Below are 26,827 nucleotides of genomic sequence, written 5' to 3' on the forward strand. Positions count from 1 at the left end.
AGCTCCAACAGGTTGGGCCATCTGACAGCGGTGCCCCCAGGCAGCTTTTTGTGTCCTAATGGACCCTGCTTTGTCTGTTGTTCAGAATCTTATCATTCCTGGATTGGCTGTCAATGTCTCTCCCTATATCTGTCTCTATATCTCTTTCTCCTGTGAAATCTGTCTCCAGGGTCAGCTTCTTTCCAGGGAGGACCCCAATGTGTCTCTGTCTCGGTCTCAAGTTCAAGTCTGGAGTAAGAGGAGAGTGAATAAGGCCTTATTCAGAACAGGGCTGTGTGGGGATGATGGGGAGAAGATCCCTTCATGGAAGGAGATGTGACCAGTACAATAAAGAAGACAGAATGGAGAGAAAGGAATCCTTGGGAAGTTTGGGAATCACCAGTTCCTAGAACATTAGCATTGAGCACAGAGATCCTTTAGTCCAACTGCCTCATTTTACATCTGAGGAAACAGGCCTGGAGCGTTTCGGGGACAAGCCCAAAGTCACATTGTTTTGACACGGTTATCAGCCTTCCCCATTTTATAAAGAAGGAAACCGAAGCCTTATAATGGAGAAGCAACTTGGCCAAGGGCAAAGAGCCAATAAATGTCAGAGCATGGCGGGGGAACCTGTGGCCTTTAGATTGGATGTCAAAGGGCCACACTTGAGGACCCAGAGGGCCACAAGTGGCCTTGAGGCTGCAGATTCCCCTCCCCTGGCTACATATTTGGATCTCAAGCCCACTGTCCTTCCTACTGTTCCTATGAGAGAGAAGTCAGAGACCTCCATGAGGAAGCTGTTACCATAACCTGGTGGGCTGGTGAGGAAGGCTGGGGATGGGGAATGGCTTAGCCCCAGACTATTAAAACTAATCATGTGGAGAGACCCAGAGAAATTAGGCAGGGATAAAATGTGGAGGACTGAATTCTCATTCTGTAAAATGAGGAGGTTGGACCGAATGATCCCTAATGTCCCTTCTGGTAATAAATAATGATAACATTCATACAGTACTTTAAGGTTTGCAAAAATGCTTCCTCTGTTATATCATAATTCTAAACATGAGTTAATGAGGAGCATCGGAGGCTGTATGTGCTGAATGTCTAGAGGGCAGAGGAAGAAAGCTTAACTATTCAGAATAGGGCTGGATGGGAATGATGGGGAAAATATCCATTGATGGAACATTGTTCTGTTACAATGAAGACATGATACAGACAGAAGATGGAACTGAGAGAAAGGTGAAACCGAGGAACATAGATGGATGGGCCATGGGCTCCAACCCCTTCCCCCATTTCACCGGTAAGGAAACTGAGGCCCAGAGTGACTTGTCCAAGGTCATCTAGGTAGTATCAGAGGTAAAATTGGAAGCCAAATCTTCTGATGCTAAAGTAAGTGGTCTTTCTACTGAGAAGCTTTTCTCCAGCATTAACAGGCCACAGAACTATATCCATGAGTATTTGGAGGCAAAGTATGAACTAGGAATAATTAATTGCAGTTAAAGCACGTGGGGGAATGTCAAGGACGGGAGGGGGAGCTCACCTGAAGTACAGTGACTGAGAAGGAGAATATCTGCCCTGGCACACTTCAGAATTTCTAGCTGCTTCTGGGGAAGTAGGAATGGGAGGATCCAGGGGAAGGAAGTTATCCTGGGATGAGGCTCTAGTCATCAGGGGAGGGCAAGGAAGGACCCAAGGGGTGTGGTAGGAGGGATAGCACCCCAGGATAGTGCTGAGCTTCTGTGCCTTGTGGCAAAGTGCCAACTGTTCCACCTTAGTGACACCCAGGCCCCAGCCTTGACTCATCCATGTTAGAGAAGAAAATCTTAGGTCATAGAATAGAGGAGTTATAGCTGGAAGGGACCTACCAGATCTGCATTTCACAAAGAAGGAAACTGAGGCTCAGACAATGCCCATGATCATGAAGTTCCCATGAACCAGGCTCTATACCAGTAGTCATCTGGTTCCACAGCCAACCCTCTTTCTACTCTGCTCTGACTTATCCATCACTGATTAACCACCCACATCCTCACAGTTAAGGGAAAGCTATCACATTCCCATTGCCTCAAGATCCAAAATAGTGTAAGATCTCTTTTCTTTATTGACTTATCTATGATATGGTGTAATATAGAATGATATGTCATGGCATGACATATGATGTGGAATGGTGTGGTATAGGTGATGTGAGAATGTGCTGGTGTTCTGTATGTCTCAAGGGCTAGGGAAGGAGTCTCTCAACTTATTCAGAGTTGGGCTATGCAGGGGTGGGTATAGGAGACCCCTGATGGGAGGCAGCAGAGTTCTGTCTTTAGGGAGTCCCATTGTAATGAAGAAGACCAGGAGACAGAGCACTGAGAAAGGAGAAACCAGATCAGAGTCAGAAGACACTCCCCATGCCCTGCCACGCATCTCCACCCTTGGATTTCTCATCAAATGAACCCAATTCTCAACAGCTATTGATTGAGGAATCTTTGCATCTAGCCTCTCTTTTCATCAATCCATCTTCCACATAGTGGCCCATTTTTTCGAACTTTATTTAAGATTTAGCCGTTTTTGAAGCATTCAGAAGTTAATGCCTTGTCTCATACTTTACTGAGAAAATCAAGACCATCAGTTGTGAGCCGACCCCCCTCCTCCCAGTTCTGTGCCTCAAATCCCTGTCATCCTTTATTCTAATCTCAGAGGAAGAGATGATCTTACTCCTGACCAAGACCAACCCCTCCCCTTCTACCTGTGTGCACCCTTGAGCTAATCTTCAATTTGTCCATCCATCTACTGGCTCCTTCCTCCTCACAAACATACGCAGACCTAGTCATGACCTCAAGCTGTCATCCTATGCTTCTCTTTCCTTTTATAGCCAAACTTCTAGAAAAAAAGCTGTTTATGATCATTGCCTCCACTTCCACATAAATCACACTTCTCAGCCCCTCAAACTCTAAATTCCAATCCCTTAACTCAACTAAAACTGGTCTCTTCTAGCTTTCCAAAGGCTGTTCAATGATAAATCCAATGGCTTTTCCTTGATTCCTTCTTGCTGTCTCTGCAACATGTGATATAATTCTCCTGGACACTCTCTCTTCCCTCAGTTTTAATGACACCATTCCTGCCTGGTTCTCGTGCCTACATGATGCTCCTTGGTCTTCTTTGTCTTATCATCCTATCCATGCTCTGCCACTTATTTGGGTATGCTCCATGCAGATAATTTCCAGAATTCTATATCCAGCCCTCATCCCTCTCCTGAGCATCAGTCCTGTATCACCAGCTGGCTGTTGGACGTTTCCTCCTCCTCTAAGACTTCCCAGAAGTGTCTTTAACTTAACACGTTCAAACTGAATCCATTATCTATCACCCTAAACCCTTTCTTTCTTCTCCTGTTTCTGCCAAGAGCACCTGCACTCAGGTTCACGTATTCCTTACTTGGCATGACTGGTCAATTGCCAAATCTCACTGATTCGACCTCCACTACATACCTCATATCCTTCCCCAGCACCACCCTGGTTCAGGCACTTATCACCTCATGCCTAGGCTGTTAATACAGCCTCATAACTGATATCTCTGAGTGCAGCCTTTCTCCTCTCTATCATCTCCTATAGCCGCCCAGCTGATATTGCTCAATCACAGATCGGATCATGTCACCCCCTGGTCAGGAAGCTTCAATGGCTCCTTATTACCCCTAGAATAAAATGTGAAACCTCAAACCCTTCAAATCCTGGCTCCACCATCTCCTTCCAGAATGATAACACATCACCCTTCCTTCATGAACTCTCCATTCCAATCCAGCCGGCCTATTTGTTCTCATTTCTTTCCCAGGCTATCCCCTACCATGCCTGAAACACTCTTCCTCCTCCCCTCTGCCCTGTGGAATCTTTCCCTACTCCCAAGGCTTCACTCAGCCTCACTTCACAGATGAGGTCTTTCCCGATCGGGGCATCCTCACTACTTACTAGTGGTTTTCTTGCCCCTTGAAATTACTTTGTTTCCTATTTCATAATTATTTATCCAAGTACAACTATTTACCCCCCCTCAGAAGGTTGGCAGGCACTATTTTTGTATCTTTAGGATCTAGCCCAGTACTTGGAACATAATAGGAACTTATAAATGCTTGTCAAATGAAAACAAAAAATGGAAGAAAGGATTTCCTAGACAATGTTGGGAGAGAGGACCTATTTCCTGGATTAGGTGAGTTAGTGAATGACATAGGTCTGAGCTCAAGCCATGCCAGCTGTGGAGAAAATGCCGCCTGATACTACAAGGATTCCTTGTACCTTTAGCAGGGACTGCCACCCAACCCATAGCAGAACACAGAGGCTCTGAAAACAGCAAGCTTTTCTTATAAATTTGCCAAGGCAATGCCAGCTGTGCCAGACACCAAGGAAACAGAAGGTGACAGACCAAGGGATTTTAAAGCCTTTCCGACCTCAGTGAAAAGCGCTTGTGTGTTTTTAAAGAAAGAGGGCCATGGAAGAAGGCAGGGAGGGGCAAGAATGGTTCTTAGTCCCCTTTTCTAAATAAGAGATAGGTGTCACAGAGGATTGACCACCTCAGCAAGGTTCATCTTCCTGAATTCAAATCCAGCCCCAGACACTTTCTAGTTGTGTGAGCCTAGGCAAGTCACTTAACCCTGTTGGCCTCAGTTTCCTTATCTGTCAAATGAGATGAGAAGGAAATGACAAATCACTCCAGTACCTTTGCCAAGAGAACCCCAAATGGGGACAAGAAGGGTCAGAATGAAATGACTGAACAGCAATAAAGAATGTTGTCAGGGTGAGATGTGCCATGGGCTGCTGTCAGATGGAAGCATCTCCTTACAAATCCAGATAACACAAGACAATGCATAGTTCAAAACCCACTCCAATGTTACAGTCAATTAGTCAAAAAGCGTTAATTAAACACTTATTATATGCCAGGAATTTTATTTTTTTCTGTCAGCCTGTTAATCTCTCTAGTTATAGAATCATAGAATGTCAGAGTTGGATCATCCAATCTGACTCCCTCATTTTACAGCTGGGACAACTGAGGGCCCAAGAGGCCAAGTTATTTGCCAAAGGTCACATAGAAGTTAGAGTCAGCCCTGTTGGGCCTTGGGTTGAGGGAGGAGAGGGAGCTGGTCTTATCTCCTGACACTGGGGGCCTGGGGTGTTGTTGCTAGGCAATGACCCTTTCTTCACAGAGAGAAGGGCCTGGGATTTCCTGGGCCACTAACCTAGGTCATTTTCCATCTCACAGGTAGCCGCCTATGCACAAGAAGAATGTCGCATCCTATGGACCATGGAGTTGGAGCGGGAAAAGTGTTTGGAATACGAGCAAAAGGAAAATGGGACCGAAGGTGAGAGGTTGTCTCCTTCTCCAACCAGTCCTTCTTGAGTAAGGGAAGGGTTAGGGTGGGCACCAGGGAGAGCCCTGCAGGAAGTCAGAGAGAAGGAAGCCCAGGGCTTCCCCTCAAGGACCTCCCAGTCTGAGGGGGTGACAGGGTCAAGGGCTGCCCCATGTCTCTGGGGAGGTGAGCAGATCATAGCCAGTCTTGCTAGTACGCATAGAGGCTGGGACCCCAAACATCTCTGTCTCCCTCCGCTGCCTGACCTGGAAATTTTCCCATTAGAGACAGCCATTGTCTTCTCCAGATATCTTCCTGTTAAAATGCACCTGTCTTCAGTTCTCACATTAGCGTGCTGTGGTTATCAGGACTGTTCCCTGAGGGAACAATAAACTGACCTTTGTTGTGCGTGTTAGAAAAAGGAGACACCCTGGAGATCTGGGGCCAGGCTACTGACTCCCCTTAATGCTCTCTGGGGCTATGACCAGCACAAAGACTGGGCCTGGGAACTAAAGGATATCAGAGCCAGCTGGGTGCCAGTCCTTCCTTGGTGATGGTGGATGTTAGAGGGAGAGGACTGAGAGAGACTAGGTTGACTTACGTGTTGGTACCAGAAGCCTGGGTGCCCTGGGAGAATACATGGCATAGATAGGGAAACTGAGGCAGAATCCGGGGCTGGATCTCTTAACTTCTAGCCCAGGGCTCTTTTCACTACCACACAAAGCATTTGAGAGCACCCTGGGGCTGTCCTGCCTCGGTTGCCTTGCTGTTTTTCTCTGCCTCCCACCCCACCCCACCCCATGAGTTGACTGATTAGCTAGAAGAGTCAGTTCATTAACTTCACTAATTAACGGAGCAGGGTTTAAATCACATCTTTGCATACGGCTGAGTAGATGCTGCCAGATGTTGGTAGATGACTTAGGCCAGGGATAGGGGAGATATGGAGTGAGATTAGCAACTGCTCTGCTGGCCATGTACTGAGGGAGAAGGGAAATCTCTGGGTCCCATCCTGTACAGGGACTGGGATGGCTCAGTGGGACTTGGTGTTAGGAGCTGAAGAGGCATAAAATCTGCATCTTAAATGCTTGGTATGATCAGAATGTGGTGTAAGGGAAGGGACCTTAATCCCTGGGGAGGTATAGGAGTGTACCTTAGGGTTTCAGATGCCTTCAGTACACTAAGTGAGGCAGCTAGGTGGTGCAATGGATAGAGCACCAGTGCAGGAGTCAGGAGTACCTGAGTTCAAATCTCACCTCAGACACTTGACACTCACTAGCTGTGTGACCTTGGGCAAGTCACTTAACCCCAATTGCCTCATCCTGGGTCATCTCCAGTCATCCTGAGGAATATCTGGTCACTGGATTCAGATGACTCTGGAGGAGAAGTGAGGCTGGTGACCTGCACAGCCCTCCCTCACTCAAAACAAAGTCAAGTGCGAGTCATGTCATCATTTCTCTGATGGCATGGTCTTCTTCGGCAACGAAGGACGAACACACACACACACTAAGTACTTATAACTAGATCCTCATTAGTGCAAATAATGGATCCCCTGAAGTGGTTCAAATTCATACTATTTGAAGTTATGATTATGTAAAATATGGTAATTTATTTTAGCTCAATGGAAATAGGTGGTATGAATTCAAATAATTCAACTGCTTCAGGACTTATTATTTCCACCTTGGACTACATTGTGGGGAAAACTGGGAGAGAGAACATGGCCCCTTCCTTCAGGGAATTTATAGTCTGGGTTAGGCCCAGGGAATTTATGATCTGTTGTGGGGGTGGGGGATGCATACTCACGGAACCGTTAGAGACTAAGGCATGCCAGTGTATAAAATGGTCAGAAGATGGAGGAAGAGAATGGTGCAGAGTGGGCTGAAGAAAGATTAATGATAGCTGGCACTTTATAAATATCATCTCGTTTTATCCTCATAACAGAGCTGGAGGTAAATGTTATCATCCTTTTTTAAGGTTAAGAGACTTATCCAGGGTCACACAGCTAGCAAGTGTCTGAGGCTCGTTTTGAACTCAGCTCCAGGTCCAGCCCTCTATCCACCTGACCACCTTGTTGTATCTAAAAGGCAGAGGAGGCTCTAAGGAGGCAAAGGGAGATAACAATCCCTAGGACGAAGGTAGTCTTGGGGGTGTAGGGGGGATAGGATGTAGGGAAGGTGTCGGTAGGGGAAAGTAGACTGCAACAGAATTATTTATAGACCTAGAATCACCTGGGAGCAGACAGATAAATGTCTTACTCTCCCCTCTAAGCCCCCTCCCCTATCAGGATCGATGGCTATCTGTTCTCTCTTTGAGGATGTGCAAGGTCAGACATTGCACAGCCTCTTAGGGTTGCCTGTCCTTGCATTTGGATCAACCTCGTGAGAGAGAGGCATTGTGAGACAATAGAAAGAACTCTGGGGATCTGTGTTCAAGTCCTAGACCTCTCACTTACTGGTTACGTGACCTTGGGCAGCCCCTGGCCCCCATCCTCGCATGTAAATTCTGCATGAAAATCTTGACTCTTCATAGTCTCAAAGGAGTGTTGTGAGTAAAGTGCTTTTTTAAATGGAAAAGTGAAATGTCAGAAGGGTCTTCCTAAAAGTGGGCCTCAGTCCATCTTGCTTTGGTTTCCTCATCCCTTGCCTGTTTAGAATGGAAAAGAAGCACTTCACTTTCCTCTTGTTTTTATATGGGAGGGGTGACATGCCTTTTCCTAAGATGCTTAAATGCTAATTCATTTTTATCTGTCTCTATGTGGATTTTCTGATTGTCTTTTGGTTTTTCTTTTCTCCTTTATCAGTCAATCTCTCTCCTATGTACCCACAGCCTCAGGGTTTCTTCATCTGTCTACTGGAAGTTACCTCCTTGATGCTGATACAAGTGTTATATAACCATCTCTTCCTGAGAGCTGTTTCCACCCTCTCCAAATCATTTTTTTCCTTTGAGCCCAGCTGGGGGATTATGTAACTAACTCTTTCACACACACACACACACACGCACGCCCACACCCCTTCTCCTCCTTTCCTCTTCCAGTTCTTACTTCCCTCTTTCTCTTCCATTCCCTCTTCTTTCCAAGTCTTCTCTCTCATTTTCCTTCTTCTCTTTCTCCCCTCTTCTTTTTCTTCTTTCTCCCTCCTCATTTCATTTCTCTCCCTCTTTCCCTTCTCTCTTTCTGCCTTTTATTCTCTCTTCCCTCCTTTCTTCCTCTTTCCTCCCCTCCCTCCCCACTAGATTTGGAGTTAGGAGAGACCAGTGATAGAATCCCACTACTACACTTAGTAGCTGATCATTGATCCCCTATGGGCCTCAGTTTCCTCATAACTGAATGTTTCAAACCACAGCTACTCAGAGGATGGCAGCACCAATAACATAAATAAGGAAGTTATGGGGAGGATCAGGTTTAGGGGGAGGAAGATGATAAATTCACTTTGGAATACATTAAGTTTAAAGGCAAGAAATCTAGATGGGGGGATCCTAGTGGGCCAGTAGAAATAGGAAAGCAGAGTTCTGGAGAGAGATCAGGGCTGGAGATATAACTGTTACAGTCATCTGCCAAGAGGTGAAAAGTCAAGAGTGAATAAAGTTTTTAACGCTTCTCTTTTAATAACTCCCAATGTCCAATCAGTTGTAGAGTCTTCTACCTTTCCTTTCCATCATAGCATACAATCTTTGCTTCTTTACAACCACCTTAGGTCGGGCCCTCATCCCCTCCCAGCAGTATTATGGCAATGGCCTCTTAACTGGTCTTCCTTATTCCATCTTCCATACCACTGTCTGCCTAAGAAATCTTTCTAAATCACTGCTCTGACAAAGCCTTCCTTTACTGAAAGACCTTTAGTGGCTCCTCATTATCTACTATGGAATAAATGACTTCCTCTGACATTCAGGGTCCTACGTAATGTGCTTCTGCCTTGTCTGTCCAGTCTTATCCCAAAACATTCCCCATCGTGAGTTCTCTCTTTCAGCTAAAGTAGTACTGTTCATCTCTCATCCTCATCCTGGTGATATCCTATCGCCAGACCTTTGCTCTCAGAATCTCCTGTGCCTGAACAGACTCCTCCTCCCTTCTCATGAACATCCGTTAAAGTTTCTGCCTTCTTTTAAGGCCCGGCTCAAGCATGACCTCTTCCATGAATCCCTCTTTAATTTCCTCTGCTGAAATTTCTCTCAGATATTTTCCAGAATCTCTCCTTTGTACTCCTTCCCTTGTGTAACATTTTATTTGTATACATGTCTTTCCTCCTATTTGGTTGTGAGCTTGTTGAACGCAGTGTCATTCTCTGTCTTTATGATCTGTCTGTATTCCCTTAGATCAGAGCACTTCGTGTGTATAAAAATACATGGGCACATATAATGTATAATATACCCATATATATGAATGAATATATACATATATGTGATGGATGGATGGATGTATATATATTATATGTATGTATATATAAACATACACAAAAAACCAAGGACCCTGTATAGACACAATAAAAATTTTTAATTGGATTCAGAACCAAAGCCATAGAATCCCTGATCTTCCCTAGTCCTGAAAACTCCTTCCTAAGGATTCTGACCTATTTTTTGGCTCGGTCATCAGCTCCCTATGGCCGCAGTAACCACAGACCCAACTAAAGCCTCCTTTCTGCCATTATGGAGAGAGCTTGGGCAGAGTCATAGGGAGGGACCAAAAATGGTCCACGACAGCTGAGAGTGCTGGAGTCAGAAGAACTGTGTTCAAGTGCTGGCTCTAACACCTTCCAGACTTAGGAGTCTAGAAAAGTCTCAGAGATTTCTTCCCAGCTCTTCTCTCCTGTGTTCTGAGATCTCATTCAGCTCTAATATTCTGTGATACTGGGGCTGGGCTAATCCAACTCCCTCACTGTGGCCGATCTGTGTGTCAGGACAGGCCCAAAATGATTTGGGAGGGCAGAAAGACCAGGGAGGCTGACATCTCTGGATGAGCTGTGTGCTTTGTCAGGCAATACAGGCTGGAGGCACAGGAGTCTGGAAGACAGAGGGATACCAAGGCCAGGAGCAATGTGGGTGATATCTGGGGGGCTGCCGAAGCCTGTCCTCAGCCTTCTGTAACCTTATCTTTCCACCATCCCCATCCCCATATAAGCCAGATGGAGAGATCAGGTATTTGCCCCAGGGCACACGGCCAGGGCACAGGAGGGCATGGCATGGAAGGCAGGCCTGCCTCGTGACTCCCTTCCCTGATGATGTAATTCTTGGCATTTCTCCATATTTTCATGCTCCCACGCCCTGACACAAAACCCTGCTTAGTAACTGTAGGTACAGGGAGATTCGAACATGTGAGTCTGTGTTGGTCTTTGTTCCTGTGTATGCATGTGCCTCCATGTGTGCTGTAAATGTGTATGCCTATGTACATGAGTGTTCAGCCTGTTGTGAGTAGGTAACCATGACAGCGTATGAATGTCTTCAAGGGTGTACATAAAAAATGACAAGGAAGAAACAAGTCAGTTCACTTCACTGTGTCCTGTTTCTAGTTGGAGACCAGCAAACAAAGCTGTGCCCATCCCTGCCCAGGCTGGCCCAGAGGTACCCAAAAATCACCCTGCTTTGCCTCAAGGAGCCTTTAACTGACTCATCCAGATACTAGATCCGGCTCCCCTCTAATGAAGGCTGTTAATGGAAATGCCCCTCAGGCAGGTGGCCTTGTTCCAGGGAATCCAATTACCTGGGCTTGAGAAGCTGAGCTAGCTCAGCTCCTGCCAGTCACTCCCTCTTAACAGGGACTTTTTGCAGGCCTCATGTAGGTAATCAAGTCTACGCTCCTCATACAAAGCCCCCCAAACCTACCCTCATGCCATGCTACCCTGCTCTACTTGAAATCACAGTCAGAAACTCTAAGACATTGAGTACCTTGCCCCTGCCCCCTAACCTTCTCATCTTGCAAACAAGGAAACTGAGACTCAGAGCAGGGAAAGAGCTTGTTTTGGGTTACTTGGCTAGTGAGTTACAGAGCAGGGGCTAGCAGTGATATCTCATGATTCTCAGTCAAAGGCTCTTTTCACTGCCTCACGATGCCAGGAGTGGAAAGGCAGTCGGATGCAATGGAGAAAGCATTAAAGTTGGGGTTAAAAAATCGAACTCCAATTTCCCACTCTAATATAACAACGACAATAATATTTATATAGCACTTTGAGGTTTACAATTTACTTTACAAATATCTAATTTGATCCTCACAACAACCCTAGGAAGTAGGCATATTATCCCCAATTTACAAATGAGGAAACTGAGGCAGACAGCGGTTAAGTGACTTGCACAGCTAGTAAGGTTCTGAGATCACATTTGAACTCAGGTCTTCCTGGCTCCAGGAGCTCCACCCACTGCCCCCCCCCCCCCTGCCTACTTACAGTTGTGTGTATGACTTTGGATAAGTCACTTAACACCTCTTAGTCCCACTTCCTCCTTTATAAAATGGGGGGAATAATCCATTAAAAGAGAAGGTAATAATATTACCTATCTCATAGGCTTGTGAGAAAAGCACTTTGCAAACCTTAACCCTCCCAGTTCTATCAGCTGCTGGTTGTAGTATTATTATCACGCTTCTCTGGATGTCAGTCCTAATATTCAGAATCCTTCAAGGCCAGACTCAAGTCTGACCTCCGACTGAGTGTCAGCTGGCCACACTGAGCACTCCTCCCTCTCGGGTTTCCTTCTGCATCCCTCACAGCCTAAACACACTGACCTATCTTATTTCATGACCTATTCTCAGAAGGTAAGTCTTGCCTCTCCAGGCAACCTTTGAGCTCTTGGTTTCTGTTCAGGTATAGGTTGGATTTGAAGATGTCTGTTTTGGTTTTGAGACCTAGGAGTTAAGTGACTTGCCCAAGATCACACAGCCAGTACGTATCTGAGGCTAGATTTGAACTCAAATTCTTCTGACTTCAGAGCCAGTACTCTATCCACTATGCTACCTAGCTGCCTTGATCTGAGACTTCTGAACTCCACATAAGAATGATGGAATACATGCATGCATACATACATACATACATACATGCATACATACACACATGCATACATACATGTGTATATCATATATGTTTATTTTATTATGTATTTAGATCTGTGTTGAGGTGTAGCAGAGTCAGGAAGGACAACCGTCTGTCACAGGGTTACGTGGGCCACCAGACTCACTCATCAATCATTTCTCAGTCCATATTGAAGCACTGCTCATTCCCATATTTATTTTAACATCTCAAACTCTAAAGAAATGTTTATTTCCTCATTAATTAATAAAATCTCAACATATCTCTGAATTGATCAACTAAGCTCAGAGCCCCACCTGAGGTCATTGGAAATTATTTAATAAACTGAGGAAACTCCCTTTCCCGATAGCAGTTACTCATATCTCTATATGAAATCCCTTAATCTAGGCTTAAATAAACATTAAAATGGTTAATCAATAATGCATTAACAGTGAACTCAATAACAAAACAAAGATACCGATAATTATTTTAAATATTTTATTTGTGATAAAGATCAAAGCCAGAATCATCCTAAAGTTTCGATAGAAGTGGAGATGACATCTCTTTACTTTTGAGAACATGGGCCCACACTAGCTAGCTCTTTCAGGATATTAAAAAAAACCAAACTCTCTTCCAAAGAATTTCTTTGAGATATAAAGGGCACCATAGTTTCATAAAGGAAGACCGATATTTCCTTCTGACTTCTCTAATTTATCTCCACCCATGTCTAGAAACAATCACTTAAACTTCCCTTAAACTCTTATTAAAAATCTCTCCAGACTCATGCTTCTTAAAATTCTCTTTATGTTTCTTTGCAAAAATAACATAGTTAATGTGGTTCTAATGAGAAAAAAGTTTCCCCTTAGCTTTTCAGTCTTCCTATTTTATCATCTCTGACTCTCTCTCTCTCTTTTTCTCTCTCCCTCTCTTCCTCCCTCTCTCCCTCCATAGGGAGACCCACCTGATAGAAAGACAATTACTATTGCAACTCGTTAAGCTCTCTCCTTACGAAGACAGTCACAGCCTCTATATTGAGGGTGCTTCATGTTTTTGGTTTGTTGGTGACAGACAACTATGTCAATCAGTGAATCCTATGGACGTCTTTTCAGAACAATATTTTTTAAATAATTAAACGAAATGCTCAGTTTAAGTTAGTGGAAATAAGAATGTATTTTTTTTCCCCATCCAAGTTCCCACATCCACCTACTCCCTGAAATCTATCCACATCCCTTTGGAGATCTGTAGAGTCCAGGTTAAGAAGACGTGTTTCATAACAGCGTGTAGGAGTGGCTTTTCAAATAGAACTTTCAGAGGGAAAGAGAAAGATGACAGAAGGGATAGTATTTCTGTTTGGATGACAAAGAGAAGGCAGAACTGCCACTGGACACTCATTTTGCTTCTGTTTTCTGTAACAAGCCCAGAGTTTGAAAAAAAAAAAAAAAGATGGGAGGAAGTTAAAAGCCAGCATAAGCAGGGAGATAGTGAGAGGGCCCTGGCTGCCCTTCATGAATTCAAGTGAGCTCATCCAAACAAAGGTATATTCCAGAACACTGAAAGAATTGTATAGAATTGCTGAGCTGCTGTCAGTAAGTAACCTTTGAAAGATCTGAAGAATCTAAGACATGCTTTAGGAATGGAAAAGAGTAAATAGTCTGATTTTTTTTTTAAGGGAAGATAGTAGAGACTGTAAACTAAACTGGTGAATTTGCTTTCTGGTTCCTGACAAAATTCCAGAAAGTGTTAACGGAGTAAATGACATCTAGAAAAGGAAGCTGTGGTCACCGAGAGCCAGCATGACGCCAAGGACAGGCTGCGACAGACCAACCTCATTTTCCTTTTTGACAAGCTTACTAGGCAGGTAGATTGGGAGAATGTTGCAGATGCAGTTTATATAGAGATTTCAACAAAGCCTTTGATAAAGACTCTTACGTTTTCTTTGTGGATCAGATGGAGAGATGATTGAACTGATTGAATGACCAGACCTGAAGGATAATTATTAATGATTTGCTTTTTAAAATTTTATTATTATTTTTAACGGTTTGCTTTTTTTGCCACAGTCCTGCCGGGTCCATGACCCTACCTACAAATATAATCAATTTAGACAATATTTATAAAATCAGCACAATGCCTAGCACATAGTAGGTCCTTAATACATTCAAATTCTCTTCCTCCCTTCTCAAAGGAATCAGTGGAAAAAGAAATTCCTTCTTTCCCCTATTATGAACAGAATTAGATTCAGTGAATAGTGACCAGGACGGGAAGATCAGGGCTGGGATCAATAGGGGATGGAGCCATCAAAATCTTGGATCAAAGACCAGAGTTCTTCCATGACTCCACCCTCATTAGAGAAGGCCAGTCAATGAAGTGAGTGCAAGTCCAGGCCTTGTTGGGAAACCTCCAACTATGGCTCTGTAAGAATGCGAATGTGTGTGCACACATATGTGCATGAGTGAGCATGTGTGTGTGTGTGTATGTGTGTGTGTGTGTGAGACCCAAGAGAAATATTTATTAGTGAGTGGATTCACAGATTCGTAATGAATTAATTTGGATCCCACAATTTAAAAGCTGAAAGGTGTATCTAGGGCAGAGGTAGGCAAACTATGGTCATGGGACCCTGGTTTTGTAGGGCCTCCTGCGAGCTAAGAATAGTTTTTACATTTTTAAATAAAGTTTTATTGTATTTTAAAACATGAACACATTTTGGGGGAGCACACAGAAAATTGGTTAACATGTTGCATGATCAAGTCAGGATCCAAAAAGTCCTCAGCAAGCTAGAATGTTGAATTAAATCTAATAAAATGAAATTTAATAGGGTTAAATATACAATCCTACACTTTAGCTTTTAAAAAGTTAACTGCAGAAGTACAAGATGGGAGAGATGCACCGAAACACCAGTTCATGTGAAAAAGATGTAAGGGTTTTAGTGGACTATAAGCAAATGGAATAAGAATCTGTGATGTGTAGACATGGAACCAAGATGGTGGAGTAGAGAAGGACTCAGCCAAGATTGTTTAAATTCCCCTCCAAACAACTCTAAAATAGTGCCTCAGAGAGAATTCTGAAGTGGCAGAACCAGCAAAGGGTTGTGCGAAACAATTTTCCAGCCCAAGATAACTCAGGAAATCAGCAGGAAAGGTCTTTCTTACCAGGGTGGTGGTGGGCCCAGGAGTGTCATGCAGGCATATCAGGCCATGCCTTGGGGCTGGCTACATTGGTGGCCCCGAGCCCCCCAGTAGTGTATGTGGTGGTCAGAAAGAGATTATAGAGGACACTTTGCTGGAGCTGGGTTCAGGACCCTGTTGCATTGCCCATACTCAGTTCTGGGTCACAGACCAGAGCCAAAAGGAACAATAACACTTGAGGCCACAGAGGAGCCAGGGCCCAAGTCTGGGTTCCATGGTGGCAGAGCCCTGGTCTTAATTCAAAGATAGAGGGGAACACTAGCAGTTGCAGCTGTGGGAGAATGAGGGACCTGGTCACAGTCCTGGGGCTAGGAGGAATGCTGTCATTAGTGGCTACAAGAGAGCAACATACCTTCCTGGGTAAAAGCCAGAGCACAGGCCAAGAGAGCAATGACGACAGCTCCTCTTAGATTGTAGCACCTTGAAAGCACCAAAACTCTACAGACCCCCAGGGCTAGTTCTGAAAACAGCAGCTAGAAAGGCCTGATGCTTAGGGCAATGCCCCCTCCACAACTGGGAGTAGAGCCCAACTTTAACCCAAAGTTAAAAGTCAATAAACAGGCTGAAAAGATGAACAAACAATGACAACAAAAAGACAAGTTATTATGGTGACAGGGAAGATTAAGACACAAACTCAGAAGAAGACAATGATGTCAAAACAGCTACAGGCAAAGCCTCAAAGAAAAATGTGAATTGTTCACAGGCCCAACAAGAATTCCTAGAAGATCTCAAATAATACTTTAAAGCTCAAATAAGGGAGGTAGAGGGGTAAAAAATGAGAGTGATCCAAGAAAATTATGAAAAGAGAATTAACTGCTTGATGAAACAGACACAAAAAAATTCTGAAGATGATACCTTAAAAAACATAATTGTCCAAATGGTAATGAAGACACAAAAATCCACTAAAGAGAAGAATAACTTAAAAAGTCAAATTAGCCAAATGGAAAAAGAGATACAAAAGCTCATCAAAGAAAATAATTCCTTAAAAACTAGAATTGGGCAAATGGAAGCTAATGACTCCAAAAGACACCAAGAAACAAAACAAAATCAAAAGAATGAAAAAGCAGAAGCAAATGTTAAATACCTTATTGGAAAAAAAAAAACTGACCTGGGAAATAGATCTAGGAGAGATAATTTAAGAATTATTGGACAACCTGACATTGGCCATGATCGAAAAAAAAAAGCCTACCCATCAATTTTCAAAAAATTATCAAGGAAAATTGCTTTGATTCCCAGAACTAGAGGATAAAATAGAAACTGAAAGAATCCACCAATCACCTCTTGAAAGAGATGAAATGAAAACTCCCAGGAATATTATAGCCTAATTTCAGAGTTCCCAGGCCAAAGAGAAAATATTGCAAAGAACTAGAAAGAAACAATTCAAATATCATGGAGCCATAAAGAGATAAGCAGGGATATAAAAATGGTACCATAGATGATGAAGTCATATCAGTACTAAACATGTATGCACCAAATGGCAAAGCATACTAATTCTTAAAGGAAAGTTAAATGAATTATGGGAGGAAACAGGCAGTAAAACTATACTAGTGAGGGATCCCCTCTCAGAATTAGATAAATCTAAACATAAAATAAACAAGAAAGAAATTAAGGAGATGCTTAGAATTTTAGAAAAGTTAGATATGATAGACCTCTGGAGAAAACAGAATAAGAATAGAAAGGAATATGCCTTTTTCTTAGCTATACATGACATCTTTACAAAAACTAACCATATATCAGGGCATAAAAACCTCACAGTCAAGTGCATCCTTTTTGGACCATAATACAATAAAAATGATATTCAATAAAGAGCTGGGGAAACATAGATTAAAAATAATAGGAAAGTAAATAATCTAATCCTAAAGAATGAGTTAATCAAAGAATAAATTGTAAAAACAATCAATAATTTCATTAAAGAGAATGACAACAATGAAACAAACATACCAAGATTTATAGGATGTAGTCAAAGCAGTACTTAGGGGAAAATTTATATCTTTAAGTGTGTACATCAATAAAATAGAAAAAGAACAGATCAATGAATTGCAACTAAAAAACTAGAAAAAAGCAAATTAAAAATCCCTAGTTAAATACAAAAAAAAATCTTGAAAATCAAAGGAGAGATTAATAAAAATTAAAAGTAAGAAAACTATTGAACTAATAAATAAAACTGGAAGCTGGCTTTATGAGAAAATAAAACAAAAAATAAATAAGCCATTGGTTAACTTGATTTCTAAAAAAAAGAAAAAAAAATTACCAGTAACAAAAATGAAAAGGTTGAATTCACCACAAATGGAAATTAAATTAAAACAATTATTAGAAGCTATTTTGCTCAATTGTATGCAATGAGTTTGACAATCTAAGTGAAATGGATAAATATTTACAAAAATATAAGTTGCCCAGGTTAATAGAAGAAGAAATCAAATACTCAAATAACCCTGTCTTAGAAAATAAAATTGAACAAGTCACAAATGAGTTCCCCAAGAAAAAATCCCCAAGACCAGATGGATTCACAGCTACTACACATTTAAAGAACAATTAATTTCAATACTATATAAACTGGGGGAAATAGGCAAAGAAGGAGTCCTATCAGATTCCTATCAGCACAAATGTCATGCTGACGCATAAACCAGGAAGAATAAAAACAGAGAAAAAAACTATGGACCAATTTCCCTAATGCATATTGATGCAAAAAGTCCTAGCAAGGAAATTACAGTAATATATTACAAAGATCATAAACTATGACCAAGTAGAATATAAATAAGTGGAATTTATGCCAGGAACATGGGGCTGGTTCAATATTAGGAAAACTATCAGCATATTTGACCATATCAATAATAAAACCAACAAAAATCATATGATTATCTCAATATATGCAGAAAAAGCTTTTAAAAATACACTTATTACTATTAAAAACATTAGAAAGTTGGGAATAAATGGAGCTTTCTTTAAAATAATAAGTAGTATCTATCTAAAATTATCAACAAGCATTATCTGTAATGGGGGGTAATGTAGAAGTAAGATCAAGGGTGAAGCAAGGATGTCCATTATCATCACTATTGCACAATATTGTGCTACAAATGCTAGCTATAGCAATGAGAGAAGAAAAAGAAATTGAAGGTATTAGAACTGACAATGAGGAAGCAAAACTATCACTTTTTGCAAACTATGCAGTGGTTTACTTAGAGATTTCTAGAGAAGTAACTACAAATTAGTTGAAATAATTAACAACTTCATCATTACAGGAGATAAAATAAACTCTCATAAATCATAAGCAGTTCCATGTACTACCAACAAAGTATAGAAAGAGAAATTTCATTTAACATAACTCTAGACAATATAAAATACTCATAAGTCTACCTGCAAAGACAAATCCAGGAACTATATGAACACAATTACAAAACACTTCACACAAATAAACTCAGATCTAAACAATTGGAGAAATAGTAATTGCTTATGGGTAGGCTGAGCCAATATAACAAAAATAATAATTCTACTTAAATCAACTTACATATTCAAATTGCCAAAAATTTATTTCGTAGAGCTAGCAAAAATGATAACAAAATTCACTTGGAAGAACAAAAGGTCAAAAACATCAAGGGAAACGATGGAAAAAAATGTGAAGGAAGGTGGTTTAACAGTACCAGACTTCAAATTATATTATAAAGCAGTCTTCATCAAAATAGTCTGGTACTGGCTAAGAATCAGAGTGCTGGACCAGTGGAAAAGATTAGATACACAATACACTGGAGTAAACGACCATAGTAATCTAGTGTTTGACAAATCCAAGGAGTCAAGATTTGGGGACAAGAAATCACAAATTGGCAAAAATTTCTGGGAAAAGTGGAAAGTAGTTTCACAGAAACTAGGTATAGACTAGTGCTTCTTAAACTGTGGGTCACGACCCAGGTTTCTGAAAATGCAACAACCAAAAATGAATTAAAAATTAAATGGGGGGGGGGGTCACAGAGACAAGATGGTGGAGTAGAAAGATGAACCTGTAAAAGCTCTCCCCCATAGCCCATGAAATACCTGTAAAAAATGACTCTAAACAAGTTCTAGAGCAGCAGAAGCCACAAAATGACAGAGTGAAAGAGATTTCTAGCCCAAGACAGCCTGGAAGGCCGACAGGAAAAGTCTATCATACCGGGCTCAGAGTGGAGTGCAGCCCAGTCTTGGCCACACAGCTCGGCAGGGACAGGACTGGAGCAAGTCTAATGGGGCAGAATCCCCAGCATCAGTTGCAGTTCCCAGATCCTTCAGAGCTGAGTATCATACTTCAGGGGGAAAAAATGATCATTCAGTGAAATAGAGGACTTTCAAGCATTCTTGATGGAAAGACCAGAGCTGAATAGAAAATTTGACTTTCAGACACAAGAATCAAGAGAAGCATGAAAAGGTAAACAGGAAAGAGAAATCATAAGGGACTTACTAAAGCTGAACTGTTTACATTCCTACATGGAAAGATCATATTTGTAACTCTTGAAACTTTTCTCAATATTTGGGTAGTTGGAGAGATTATACACATATATACAGACAGAGGACACAGGGTGAGTTGAATAGGAAGGGATGATATCTAAAAAATAAAATTAAGGAGTGAGAGATCAATATATTGGAAGGAGAAAGGGAGAAATGGAATGGGGCAAATTATCTCTCATAAAAGAGGCAAGAAAAAACTTTTTCAATGGAGGGGAAAAGGGGGGAGGTGAGAGGGGAAAAAGTGAAACTTACTCATCACATTTGGCTTAAGGAGGGAATAACATGCACACTCAATTTGGTATGAAAATCTATCTTCCACTACAGGAAAGTAGAGGAGAAGAGGATAAGTGGAGTGGGGGTATGATAGAAGAGAGGGCAAATAGGAGGAGGGAATAATTAGAAGCAAACACTTTTGGAGAGGGACAAGGTCAAAAGAGAGAACAGAATAAAAGGGGGGCAGGATAGGATGGAGGAATATATAGTTAGTCTTACATAACATGACTATTATGGAAGTCTTTTGCAAAGCTACACATATATAGTCTATATTGAATTGTTTGCCTTCTCAGTAGGATGGATGGGGAGGGAGGAAGGGAGAGAAGTGGGAACTCAAAGTTTTAGGAACAAATGTTGAGAATTGTTTTTGCATGCAATTGGGAAATAAGAAATATAGGTAATGGAGTATAGAAATGTGTCTTGCCCTACCAGAAAACAGAGAAGATGGAAATAAGAGAAGGGAGGGGTGTGATAGAAGGGAGAGCAGATTGGGGAAAGGGGTAATCAGAATGCAAGGTGTTTTGGAGTGGGGGGAGGGGAGAGATAGGGAGAAAATTTGGAACTCAAAATTTTGTGGAAATGAATGTTGAAAACTAAAAATAAATAAATAGACATTTTAAAAAAATTAAATTTGTAATGAATCCAAAGTGTTTCTGGCAGTGTTTGCCTTTGCTGCATTGAATAGTTTTACTGCAGCCTTGGTTCTGAACACAAAGTATGCCACATTTTGCACTGTGTATGTCCTTAGGCCATGCAATGCCAATGAACGTTGCTGAAACCTGTAAAAGGGTCATGAGTGGAAAAAATTTATGAAGCCCTGGTGTAGACCAACACTTTATATCTGATATAAAGATACGATCAAAATGGGTACATGATTTAGACATAAAGAGTGAATCTATAAGCAAATATGGGAGCATGGAATATTTTGCCTGTCATATTTGTGAATAAGGAAAGAATTTATGACCAGATAAGAGATAAGGAACATTATGGGATATAAAATGAATAATTTTGATTGCACCGAGCTAAAACATTTTTTTTTAATTTTTTTTATTTTTTTAATGTTTAACAATCACTGCCATACAATTGCGATTTTATCCCTCCCCACCCACCCCCCACTACCTCCCTCCCTCCCCACGACTGCATACAATTCTGTATAGATTCTACATATACTTTCCTATTGAGTATATTTTCACTATAGTCATGCTATGTAGTCAGACTAAGATAAATGAAAGAATCCGTATAACAAATCAGAACATGATACACAAACAGATACACATACACAAACATGATCTGCTACATTATGTGAGTGACTTCCATATTTCTCTCTCTGAGTGTGGAAGGCATTTTGCCTTGAGGTCCACCATTGGGATTTTTTTTTTTTTCAGAAGTTCTTGTGTTATTACAAAAATCTAAGTCTACCAGAAAAAACTCTCACACACTGTGGTTGTTGCTGTGCATAAAGTTCTCCTGGTTCTGCTCCTTTCACTCAGCATCAGGTGATATAAGTCCTTCCATGCCTCTCTGAAGTCTTCTTGTTCATCATTTCTTATGGCACAATAGTACTCCATTACATTCATATACCATAATTTATTCAGCCATTCCCCAATTGATGGACATCCCCTTGACTTCCAGTTTTTGGCAACTACATAGAGTGCTGCTATAAATATTTTTGTACATGTGGGACCCTTTCCCATTTTTATGATCTCTTGGGGATATAGTCCTAGTAGCGATATTGCTGGGTCAAAGGGTATGCACATTTTTGTAGCCCTTTGGGCATAGTTCCAAATTGCTCTCCAGAATGGTTGGATGCGCTCACAGCTCCACCAACAATGAATTGAGCTAAAACATTTTTGCACAAACAAAACCAATTCAGCCAAGATTAGAAGAGAAGCAGGAAATTGGGGGAGGGGAATATTTTACAGTAAGTTTTTCTGATAAGAGTCTCATTTTTCAAATACATAGAGGACTGAGCCAAATTCATAAGAATATGAATAATTCCCCAGCTGATCAATGGTCAAAGGAAATTAATGGACAACTTATAGAAGAAGAAATAAAAGCTGTCTAATTATATGAAAAGATAGTCTAAATCACAATCAATTAGAGAAGTGCAAGTTAAAGCAACTCTGAGGTACTACCTCACACCTATCAGACTGGTTAATTTGACAGAAAGAAAATGACAAATGTTAGAGAGGATGTGGAAAAATAGGGACACTGATGCATTGTTGGTGGAGCAACATTCTGATCTAACCATTCTGGAGAACAGTTACTATGATCAAAGGGGTATAAAACTGCATATACCCTTTGACCCAGCAATATCACTATTAGGTCCCAAAGAGATTTTTAAGAATGAGAAGGACCTATATGTACAAAAATATTTATAGCTGCTCTTTTTGTGGTGGCAATGAATTGGAAATTGAGGATGCCCATCAGTTAAGGAATGGCTGAATAATTTGTGGTATATGATTGTGATGGAATACTGTTGTGCTATAAGAAATGATGAGCAGGATGCTTTCAGAAAAGCCTGGGAAGACTTATATGAACTGATGCAAAGTGCAGTGAGCATATTGTACATAGTAACAACAAGTAATCAACTATGAATGACTTAGCTATTCTCTGTGATACAATAATCCAAAACAATTCCAAAGGACTTGTGATGAAAAATGCTATCTGCCTCCAGAGAAAGAACTGATGAAATCTGAATGCAGATTGAAGCATACTTTTAAAAACCTTTATCATTCTTGTTTTTTTAGTCTACTTTTTCTTTTGAAACATGGGTAATATGGAAATGTTTTGCAGGACTGCGTAAGTATAATCTATATCAAATTGCTTGTCTTCTCAATGAGAGGAGAGGGAAGAGAGAAAAGGAGAGAATTAAGAACTAAAACCTTTTTTTAATGCATTAAAATGTTTTATTTATATATGACTGAGAAAAAAATAAAATAAAAATTAAATGTTAAAAAATGTCTATGATGTAGTATGGAAGCCAAAAATAACTAGTTTGCTCTTAAGCTATATTGAGAGAGACATAAAAACCAGAAGAAGGAAAGTTAAAGTCCCTCTATGCTTTGGCCTTATGAGGACACACAGATGGGGTGGGTTTTTTTTTCAGTGTTGGGCACTATATTTTAGAAAATGGTGTGGATAAATTGCAGAGTTCCCAAGAAGCCACCAGGATGATGAAGGTCATCAAACAAAGGTCATGTCCAACAAAGAATGCTTTAAGAAATGGTGGATGTTCAGTCTGAAGAGAAAGCTCAGGGACAACATGGCAACCATCTTCCCGTATTTGAAGAGATGTCATGTGGAAAAGTGATTTGATTTGTTCTGCTCTGTCTCGGAGGGTGAAACTAATAACACTGAGTGGAAGTTGTCATGAGGCAGATACAGGCAAGGCATAAGGGAATATTCCTTCATAATTTTAGGTACACAAAAAATGGAATGAACTCCCTTGGGAGGTAATGGAAGTCCAGATGACCATTTATTGGGCATGTCACAGAGGGGATGACCACACTGTAATGTGGGGCTGGATAGTCCTGGAGATCTCTTACAACTCTGAGATTTTGTGATTTGTAGATTCACAGAATATCAGAGCTGAAAGGAACCTTTAAGGTCATCTTGGTCAACCACATCCATTTTTAAATTGAGGGAATTTTTATTTTTATTTTTTTAATTAGGAAATTTAAGCCCAGAAAAGTGGTTTGTTAAGGTCATATAGCTTAGGGGAGAGCCAGGACTAAATAAAATCTTCATCTCCTGGCTCCCAGTGTGGATGCCCTTTGCCTCTATTATAACCATCTTCCCACCTGAGGAAACCTCCTCCCTGTGGCCGCACTTTCCTGATTGTTGATTCCTTGGTTCAGACTGAGGTTTCAGACAGGGCCCCAGCCACGCTCACTTCAGTTCTCCCCTCCTACAACTCACTTTCTGGACTCCTCTACTTCTCCAGTCATCATACCCCCACCCTTCTACCTTTCCCTACTCTCACTTTCTAGTTTCACTTAATATGTTGTCTTCCCCCATTAAAAATGTATTTTTTAAGAGTCTTTTGTTTGTTTCTATATTTGTCCCTAGAACTGAGCACAGTGCCTGGCACATAGTAAATGCTTAATCAGTTATCTAACTATCCATCCAGTCATCCATCCATCTATCCAAAAACTATCTTTTTTTTTGCAAAGCCTGAGGAAGGTCTTCTTTCCAGAAGATACCTTTCCTGATCACCAGAACCCACACTCATCTCTCCCACTTCTCTGACCTCTTCCAGTCCTTATGGCTCAAACCCAGTTCCAACCCTGGTTTATATATTGTCTTTATCCTGTTCTTTTATTGTTTCATAGAAGGTGAATCTTAACGCTCTAATCTAGGGGTTCTTAGTTTTGTGTGTGTGTGTGTGTGTGTGTGTGTGTGTGTGTGTGTGTGCAATGTACCTGTTTGGAAGTCTGGTGAAGTCTTTTAATATTTTTAAGTGCATAAAATAAAATGAAAGTTTATAGAATTACAAAATTTATAGAATTACAGAATTACAAAATTATAGGATTACAAAAAAAGAACCAGTTACATTGAAAATGCAAGTTCACAGAAACACTGAAATCTATCCACAGATGCCTTGGGGAGGTTTTAGAATCCTTGTTCTAATCAAATTTTGTGTTTCTGGGCTTAAGTATTTACCTGGCACATAGGCATTTAATAAATACTTATGCCCTTCTCTCCTTTCTCTTCTGTCTTCCTCAGACTGAGTTCTCCAGCTTCCAAGGCTCATCCTGTCTCTGAGAGAGGGAATCTAGGGGTTAACTGAGGAAAAGCAAGTTCCCCAGAGAATCCAGCTAGGCTGACATTTAGATAGCTTGCCTATGGGCCTCCCCAGAGGTGGACAGTTTTTTTTTTTATTTTTAAATTTCTAATGTCTTTCCTAAAACCATAGCTCCTAGCAACTAGGTTTTCAGTACAGTTCCAGCAAGATTCTGAGACTTGGGGGGCATGGAAAAGACCTGATTACCAAATTTCTTGAATGGAGAAATATGGAAACAAGAGGCCCAGTCTTGCTCAAGGGATTGCGCTAACGTCTATCCAAACACAGTTGCCCTGTATCCCTGAAAATAAGCATGTGTATTTCATATTGAGTGGAAAGAGCTCTTGGTGGCAGACTGAATCTCAAGTCATCGAGTCCTTTTTGTGCCAGCCCATTGCTGGGGGCACAGAGAGAGGAAGAACAGACCTAGATCCTGCTCCAGAGGGAGCTCATCTATTGACTTTCACAAGCAAGTCTTCTCCCTTTTCCTGGTCTCAGTTCCCTCTTCTCTAAATTGAGAGGGGTTGGTCTAGATGATTCCCCCTTCTGGCTGTAAGTCTTCCGATCACTGGGTTTCACCCATATCTGACCAGGATCCCATTCCCTCCCTACAACATCAGCACTCCCTGGAAGGCTTCCAACTTTCTCACAAATTTCAATTACACTTGATTTGTTCTAAATTAATGATCTTTACCTTAAATGGCTTTTCGAGCTCTCATGAATTATTAGTGTGCTGTCTCCATCTCAGACCAGCTAGATACTGTGACCCTCCCTCATATTCCATAGCAATGGGGACATGCCCTTTTCCTTTGGTTCTCAAACTCCCATTGTTTCTATCAGGATGTGTTTATATCTAGGATAGACTTCAGGAGGGCACCTGGAAAATAGTGGAAAGAAGACTGGATTTAGAGTCTAAAGACCTGGGTTTGAGTTCAGATTCTGCCATTTACTAGTTGGACTACTTCTTTCCCCTCTCTAAGCCTCAGTTTCTCTATCCATAAGTGGTTGGGTTGGACATGGACTCCATGGTGAATAGAGCCCTGGGCCTGAAGTCACCAAGACCTGAGCTCAAATCCAGCCTCAGACACTTACTAACTGTGCTACCCTCGGCAAGTCACTTAACTCTGGTTGTCTCAGTTTCCTCAAATGTAAAATGGGAACGATAATAGTACTTACCTCTCAGCGTTGTTGTGAGGATAAAATGAGATATTTGTAAAGTACTTAGCACTGTACCTGGTTCATAGCAGGCACTTCATGTTTCCTCCCTCCCTCCCTTCCTTCCTTCTTTCCTTTCAACTCTAAAGATCCCTGACTGTGATGAAACACTCTAGGAGATGGGAAGCCACACATTGACAGGCAAATCAATAAATTAATCACAGAAATATTCCATATTTTCTCTCTGCCTTTTCCTTATTTCTTCTGCTTTCTTACATTATAGTTTGGTGGGGTACAAGGGAAGAAATGAAAAGTACTGCCACCACTGTGATGCAGGCCCTTATCACCTCACACCTGGATTGTGATAGCAGTCTGCTGGTGGGTCTGCCTGCCTCCAGTCTCTCCCCACCATGATAATTGTTTTTCTTCTACCCAAGAACCCTGAGAGTCTTCTCCTCCCAGTTTGATTTTTTTTTTTTTTGATGAAAGAGGCCATCCCTTGAGCAACTACTTAAAGAAACCTAGTCATTGAATGGGTGTATCTCACTCTGAGTGAGAATGCTGTAAGACCTTAGCCTGAAAGGGCCAGGGTCTCTCATTGTATCCTGGGCCATCTCCAGTCGTCCTGATGAATATCAGGCCTCTGGACCCAGATGGCTCAGGAGAAGAGAGTGAGGTTGGTGACCTT

The 26,827-nt window shown here is 41.4% G+C and overlaps 1 protein-coding gene across 1 annotated transcript in view; it reads left to right on the top strand.

Annotated features, from left to right (window-relative positions):
* The window catches only part of VIPR1 (vasoactive intestinal peptide receptor 1), a 90,206-nt gene that overhangs the window by 24,696 nt on the left and 38,683 nt on the right, over positions 1–26,827 (top strand). Inside the window, exon 2 of the mRNA XM_072652045.1 lies at positions 5,200–5,299. Coding sequence (XP_072508146.1) covers positions 5,200–5,299 — 100 coding nt within the window. The remainder of the gene's footprint in view (positions 1–5,199; positions 5,300–26,827) is intronic.

Source organism: Notamacropus eugenii, chromosome 1 (assembly GCF_028372415.1).
Source record: "Notamacropus eugenii isolate mMacEug1 chromosome 1, mMacEug1.pri_v2, whole genome shotgun sequence".
Lineage (NCBI taxonomy): Eukaryota > Metazoa > Chordata > Mammalia > Diprotodontia > Macropodidae > Notamacropus > Notamacropus eugenii.